This window comes from Diadema antillarum, unplaced genomic scaffold, assembly GCF_040938485.1.
Source record: "Diadema antillarum isolate AM-2024a unplaced genomic scaffold, OU_Dant_1.0 seq00001598_RagTag, whole genome shotgun sequence".
In the NCBI taxonomy this organism is placed as follows: domain Eukaryota; kingdom Metazoa; phylum Echinodermata; class Echinoidea; order Diadematoida; family Diadematidae; genus Diadema; species Diadema antillarum.
In genome coordinates, this window is record NW_027272314.1 from 303153 (window position 1) to 311083 (window position 7931).

A 7931-nucleotide genomic window follows, 5' to 3' on the forward strand; every position below is an offset into this window, starting at 1 on the left:
TGGAGGAACAGTGTAGTGTGTGTAGAGGAGACTTAAAAATATCCAACCATGTGATAGAAGATTGTTAAAATAGATAAGGTGGTAGGAAGTGCTTAATTTTCTCCACCATCTCAAATATGTGCTGCTATTCCAAAAATGTGCATTCAAGGTTCTCATACACAAAAACAAAATGAAAGAGAGACACACACGAATGTTCACTTTTTCTTGCTTATACCATTTAATCCATGATATCCAAAACTGAACGAGGGGAGGCGCGGTAACACAACCTCTACATAAAGAATGTACAATTTTCCTGCTATTTTGGGATAAATATGAACTCCACAAATTATCTACACGCAAGTATCCTGTAAAGTACTTTTCATATTTGGAGGATCGGTCCAACTCCAAGCAATGGACCCAGAAAGTCTCTGTGTCCGCGGATGGTAATGCTCATTAACTCGGAGAAGGCAAGAGATTACTGAGTGTGCACAAAGATTAAACAGGTACGACAGGATGCCATGGTTGAAATGGTAATAAGCTGTTGTTGCTGTTGCTGCTTGCTGTTGCTGCTGGTTGCTGCTGGTTGCTGCTGCTGCTGCCGTCGCGAGTTCGGAGGAGCGGCTTACTTCAGCTTCTTCTTGGGGCGCAGGTCGTTGGAGTGGCCACACTTCTTCTTGCGGCAGTTGGTGGCACGGGGGTGGAGACGAGCATAGCATCTGGGGAGGGGTAGGGAAGAGGGTGGGGAGAGAGATACAATGTAATAGTATGCTGGCAGGTAATATAGACAGATGGGCGACGCAAGAAAAGGCTAATCTTTGACACTAATGTCAAAAATTTCTTTCACTACAAAATGATCAAGATGCAGCTGGCATGCCACGGTGAAGTGATCTTGATGGGCAAACTTTCTATTTGACCAAGTGTCAAATATTCCAATCTTTTCTGAAGTATGCATTCATTTGCAAATATCTTTCCCCCATGCACTGATTTTAATTCACACCAAATACTTCATTTCCCCCTATCAATATCGGTGGAATCTTGGATGAAGATATTGGGAAATGTGATGATTACTGTAAAAGTGGAAATTTTTGCAGTATGGAAATTTTTGTGCATTTCGCGCAACCTGAAGATGGCACGAAAGTAAAAGCACGCAAATATTTTTGCATGCCATATGCTCCAGTACATAGTGACCTGATTCCTCAGAATTAAAAAACATGCCAAATTCATCTTGCCCAGCAGAGCGCTAAAACTTACCCACACAAAAATATCCACTTTTACAATACTCTCTTTGTATGCAATATCTTTACGCCCTGCACAAATGCCAATACCTAACTTTGTGAGAAGAGAGACCAGATAGCACAAGTTTATCAAGCATTCATACCTGGGTTAAGATAAATCCTCTTTTACTCTCTTACAACACAGGCAGACAGATGTCTAAACTAAGAAATACTATCAAAACATGCCCCATAATAGATATGAATGTAAAGGGGAACACAACAAAACCTAAACATATTTACATATCATGCAGGATTGCCAGCATTCCAACATTAAAATTATAGAAGTGTAAAAGAGCAATCATGGGTAATATCTAATTGTTGTCATGCATCTTACAATTCCAAATGTAGGAAGACTTTGGGTGTGTTTGAGTGATCTCCTCGAGAGTACCCTACCAAACCACTGTCGGAGGAGTGCTACACTCCCAGAGTGCACCGTACCATACCATACCATACCATGCTTAAAGAGGACCACTTCCCCATGTGCTCTAAAAAACGTACTATCACGTACGTACTGCAGCAAGCCACAGAATGATTGAACAAAAAAGTGGACTGTAACAGAAAAAGTGGACTGTAACTGTAACAGAAGCCGGTTTTGGCATTGGCATAGCGAAAAACGCCCGGCCCGATTAGTGTTAAATGCAGAGTTGATTCTCTTGGTAAAGGACACCTGTATGTAGCATAGACAGGGCAGGTAAATGTGTTGGTGGTTACAAAACATGTGACCCCTCTAAACAGAGTCCCAAAATAGCTCATGAGGTATGCTATCTAAACACAACACTCAAACACTCCCATTCTGGTATGGTATGGCACGGTATGGTATGGTTCAGTTCGCTTTTGAGCACTCAAATGCAGCCATACATATCGTCGCGTGAGAATGACAAGGGCATCAAACTGCCACTAAGCCCAGTGTTCAAGGCAACTTCACGCCTTTCTCATTATCAGCGGACATCATTATACAAAAAGATTTGGTATTTGCTGGAGCCCCCTGCAGAGATTTATGAAGACACGAGAGCTCTGTAAGGATATCACATCAATGAAGGATACATGAAAAGTTCTACTTGACTCTCATCCATGTTTCTAAGCAAGTGTCTAGAGCATGAAGGGCAGTGGGTGTGTGTCACAGGGAGATAGCTCACACTTATCCCTGCACTGATTAACCCTTTGTGTACACTCTGTGCTAATCATGCCCCAACTCCACAAAGATGTTTTTCTCGTCGGTCACTCATTGGAAACAAAGTTTGTTGCTTCCAACCACCCACCGAAGTGTATCAGATGGCAGTCTGATGAATCCGACTTGTGTTGGTCAACCATTAAGGTCAGTGTCAGAAACGCCGGGTGTGATTTGATGAGGCAAGATCGTCCAGTGAGAATCACCTGCAATATATTCAAGGCTGACCCGATAATCAACTAACACAAGTCAGATTCATCACACTGCCATCCCATATACTTCGATGGGTGGCCGGAAGCAACAGAGTTTGCTTCCAATGAGTGACCAATTGGAAGAAATTTCTGTGGAATACTGTAAAACATGATATTATCGCCGCATGAAATTTTTGCGAATTGGAGCCGACGGCCTTCGTGGCATGAAATTTTCACGAGTTGCCTCTTGCATTCAATGCGTTTAGTGTGGACAAGAACTTTCACATGCATTTTAATTTCACGAATCTTGGCTCTCGCGAAATTAAATTAAAATGCACGCGAACATTCCTCGTTTTACAGTAGGGGCATTAGCACAGAAAACCCTATAGATTTGGGTGCACTGTCCAAAGTCCCTGGCACAGAAAGGGTTAGGAGAATGAAAGAGAAAGAAAGAAACTCACTTCCGACAGATCTGCTTGTCACAGTTGTACTTCTGGGCCAGGATACGCAGGGAGGGCTCGATCACACCACCGCGGAGACGAAGCACCAGGTGGAGTGTGGACTCTGCAATGCGAAGTGACCGATAACACTCATCAACAATGCTAACTATGAGAAGGCTGTCAACAATAAATGATTACTGTAAAAATTGTACTAATACATAGTATGTTTTATGAAAATCATTTCAACAAGTATGGAGAGTCTGTAAAACCTGATATTCACGAAAACACTAAATTGTAAACTTCACATCTTTCAACCTGATATGATGTATACATTCGGCAACTATGACGAAAATAATGAGGACAAATGATATTGGTCAAAAATATTCAAATTTATGTGTGACATCTCAAAAAGAACACAGAGTACAATGTTATACCCACACAAGTATGAACTCATACAATTGACATTATTTAAAACAGAACTATATGACACCCTGCTATCAGAATCAAAGGGAGAAGATAAGTTTTGAAAGCAAAGTCATTCTTAATACTGAAAGTACAACTGTATCAGTCATTCAACACAAGGTGGGTGTACCATGAACACTATGCATTGACTTCAAGGCAAATTGAGCATGAGAATTTGCAAGTCCCTATATCAAATATTCTTGACTTCTACTGAAATTTGTGAATCACTGCAGAAATCTAAGAATCAATTGGTATCATAGTGATTTCCTTGGGGGGGGGGGGGGGGGGGGGGGGACTCGGCTAACAGTCTGGATGCCCAGGAAAGTATAGTCCAAGCACCTCGGGACATTTTCACTTTGAACTGACTACCTATGACTCTCCTAAGCCAATCCCCTACAAATTCTCGGGAGAGGTACTCAAGATCTTTGTAAATTCCAAGCACTGGACAATGATTATAGGTTGAAATGACCACCTTTGAGTTAACACATCTCTTGATGTCAACGTGCATTCATAATCCAAATAGTTTGTCCTCCAGAAGTAAAATGACTGCTGTATTACCAAACGGTGCTACACAGGGGTTCCAGATTGTATACAATGCCCTACAGTAACATTATTTATGTCCCCTCTGTATCAGTATTATGCACTTGTCAATGTAATGACTCACCCCACTACCCCCGGACATGGGTGCGTCATTTCCTCGTTTGGTCCGTCAAATTTGTGACCCAGGTGTGCGTCATTTTACCAGCTATGTCCGTCAAATTTTTGACCGAGAGGTGCGTCAAAATCCCATCATTGTCGTCAAATTTTTGACCGAGGGGTGCGTCATGGTACGTCACTTGGCTATGGAAAATAACACGCATTATTCTGAACCGAGGGTGCGTCATGGTATGCACTTGGCTATGGAAAACTGCACGCATTTTTGCACGCTACCAGTACCGGATACACGTACGTACCGCGAGTGAATTTACAGTGAGCGCGATCCCGCGGCAAGTGAAAATCAAAGTCGGGAAGCGTTTTGGAGTAGGCCTAAGAGGGAGAAATGCTTGCCCGAATCTGGCAAGCAAATGACTTAAAAGCCACCCTTTCTCCTCACATTTTCTTTCCCACAAACTCATGAAATCACGCATACTCAATCTCAAGCCAGACGGACTGTTTAGCGATATAACGATTTCAACCTCACAGTACTAAATGGTAAGGCAGGCAAATCAAAGATCGTATACGGAATTCCGTATACGATCTCTGGTATACCGTTGCGTGGTGCGTACTGCGCGTACCTGCAGTATAGCAGGCAAGTCGAGTGTTCGTGGTGCGCGACTCGCTCGCTAACGCTGTGCAATTCGCAAGTGAGCAGCGTGCTCGTTGTTCCTCATCGAACGTACATCGTCCATGTGTTGCATTCAACCGGACTAGAAATGGCCGCGCACATACAGCGCACCTGCAGACAAGTCATATGTATGGCCAGGTGACTATGGATTGCATGCACACGTTGATTATACATTCGGAATATCGTAGCAGCAGAGTGATGTACGGTGAATGACGGTACGGTGCTTACAGGGCCAGGGTAAGGGAAACTTGCCGAAACTTTGACAAATTGTGTTTACGAACCGAAAGAAAATGAAATTGCTTGAATAAAGCGTATGCAAAAATCCTTTCAGTATTTACGGGGGTGCGTCACATGTACCGAGGATGTCCGTCAAAAAAGTGACCTAGGTGTTTGTCAAAAACCCCGTGTTGTCCGTCAAAAAAGTGACTGTGGTGTTCGTCAAAAACCCCCTGTGGTCCGTCAAAAAGTGACTGTGGGGGTGCGTCAAAAACCCCGTGTGGTCAGTCAAAAAATGACCATGACGCACCCATGTCCGGGGGTAGTGGGGTGCGTCATTACATTGACAAGTGCATTAGTTGCGTAGGCTGAATTTTGCCCGACTTCAACTAAACAAATTCTCTGACCAAACTGTGATCTGTCCCAAAACAGTGTGTTAATGACTTCAAATTAAGCAACATATTCCCAGCCAGAATCTCAGCATATTATATACATGCAGTGCACTCCAGTTATAACAAACACCGTTCTAATGAAGTCCTGGTTACAATGAAATAAAAATTCAGGCCGCAACATTATTCACTCCAGGCTTTTTATTGTGTATTTGTTCAGATTAAGTAACTAAATCTTAATATTAATGAAAGAAAACTGCCGGTCTTGACGATTTTATTATAACGGGAGTCTACTGTATTTCCTACTCCAGATTAACTCGACTCTGTAGCTGTCAAAGCACAGTTTGTCTGTCTCACCCTTTTGGATGTTGTAGTCGGACAGTGTGCGGCCATCTTCAAGCTGCTTTCCGGCAAAGATCAAACGTTGCTGATCAGGAGGAATACCTGGAGGACAAACAACGAAGGAGAAAAACAAACCATGACCCTGTACAACAGACCATTTCTGTAATATTACAACTTATAGATATTAGAGGTTTGTCTTCCTACAGCCTTATATTCACGAATTTCATTCACCTGTTTCCTCGCATTAAAGGGACTGTACAGTACTGGTTGAGGTAAGGATTCATGTTTTGAACATTCCTAAGTGAGATAATGAAAAGCCTCTTTTGAAATTTGAAAGAGCATGTAATTTTAAGAAGGATTCAACGTTTATTTGATTAAAATTGGTTTTCAAATGACTGAGATATCCAAAAAAAGTGCTAATAATAAAAGGCGACACGCCCCAACTTTATTAGTATCTCTTTGTTTCACCTTGTTTTTGGATATCTCAGCCATTTCAAAACCGATTTTCATAGAATAAACTTTTGATACCCCTTAGAACTGCATGCTCTTTCACATCTGATAGAGTGGTTTCTGAATATCTGACAAAACGTTAAAAGCTAAATCTTCACCTCGACCAGAACTGTACACACCCTTTAAGTTCCTTAGACAAGAATTCAGTTTGTTGATGCTACACATGTACTGCAGGTAGGACAAGCTTTCCCCAAGCTTTTTGATTGTTAGGGAATGTTCTGTGAACAAAACATGCATAGAATTCGAGTACACTACCAAAATGGTCTACTCATACACTATTTTCTTCAGTGTGTGTGTGGGTGAGTGTACATGTGAGGGAGACACAATTCAAGCATGAAAAGGTGTTTGATTTGATCGAGAGTGACAAATGTCAAATGGTAAACAAGCTCAAAATGTTTCTAATTATGATAATGACTCAACTCATTTTACAACAAAAACAAAAAATTGCCTCAACTGTAAATAAACTAAAAATTGTGAAGGCGTCATGGCCGAGTGGATACGAACATTTGTCTCTGAATGACATTAGCGTGGTATGGTTTGTGGGTTCGAGCCCAAGCGAGCCCGACACATTTGCCCTTCATCAAGGTACTTTTTCCACATTGTTGCTCTCCACCCACAAGTATAAATGGTTATCCGGTAGGATAAGAAAGTTTATGTTGGTTGATTAGCACCTGGTTGACCATTCACCTCATTGTAAATGCACTCATAATAACAGGACTTCCCTGTAATATGTCTTTAATTACTTAACAACCTAGGGTTCTTGAGGTTTAGAGGTTAGAGCTTACCTTCCTTATCCTGGATCTTGGCTTTCACGTTCTCGATGGTGTCGGAGGGCTCCACCTCGAGGGTGATGGTCTTCCCCGTTAACGTCTTCACAAAGATCTGCATGACTGGCTTGGTAGCTGGGTAGGAGGTCAAAGGTTACAGAGAGAACTCATTGAGAAGATGTGCTACGACATTGTGACTTGCTTTTCGTCAAGGTAGAGAGGTTAACGTCAATGAAGGGGCAATTTGTCAATCAGTTGCAATAAACACAACAATGCAAGAATGCATTAATTTGGACAATATGACCGATTCTTCTCTGGGATATTTTCTTTCTACTCCACGTTTAGTGACATCACAGGGGGGGGGGGGCAGTTTCTGAACATCACGTTTCACAAACTGACAGGAAGAATCAAGATATGAAATTGAACAGCACAGCATGAATATCTGTATGGAATAGACAGATCATCCTGTTTATTTACATGGTGTACGTATTCGTATATCAACCACTACCTGTCCTTTGAATATGACATGGAAAATAGATGTAGGTTGTAAGGGGAATAGTAAATCGATTGTGTAGAACGATTACGATCACGATTGGTGGAGATCGATGTAGGAGGGAGGGAGAGAGACCTGAGAGAGTTCTAACGACGATGTAACGACCAAGAGGTAAAGCTTGTGTGCCGTGTCGGCAAAAGTAAAAGAGAACAGATTGCATATTCCTGGTGTCGATATCAGTCATTCTGTGTGTTGTCTAACGAACCCTTACATTTGGCGCTGCGAGCAGGGTCGACACCAGGAATATGCAATCTGTTCTCTTTTACTTTTGCAGACACGGCACACTAGTTTTACCTCTTCGTCGTTACATCGTTGT

At 42.1% G+C, this 7931-nt stretch overlaps 1 protein-coding gene across 1 annotated transcript; it reads right to left on the reverse strand.

Annotated features, from left to right (window-relative positions):
• Positions 1 to 540: 540 nt before the first annotated feature.
• On the reverse strand, positions 541 to 7194 carry LOC139710994 (ubiquitin-ribosomal protein eL40 fusion protein). The gene is made up of 4 exons (XM_071622909.1): positions 7081 to 7194; positions 5801 to 5887; positions 3074 to 3176; positions 541 to 695 (listed from the first exon to the last, which is right to left on the reverse strand). Exons 1-4 carry the CDS (start codon positions 7181 to 7183, stop codon positions 602 to 604), a joined length of 387 nt encoding a protein of 128 aa, XP_071479010.1. The 5' UTR covers positions 7184 to 7194; the 3' UTR covers positions 541 to 601.
• Between the last annotated feature and the right edge of the window lie 737 nt (positions 7195 to 7931).

Coding starts and splice junctions, on each gene's coding strand:
- LOC139710994 (XM_071622909.1), bottom strand. CDS start 7,183: ATGCAGATCTTTGTGAAGACGTTAACGGGGAAGACCATCACCCTCGAG. Junction 5,888..7,080: donor CAAGATCCAGGATAAGGAAG/GTAAGCTCTAAC, acceptor TTTGTCCTCCAG/GTATTCCTCCTGATCAGCAA. Junction 696..3,073: donor GACAAGCAGATCTGTCGGAA/GTGAGTTTCTTT, acceptor ACCCCTCCCCAG/ATGCTATGCTCGTCTCCACC.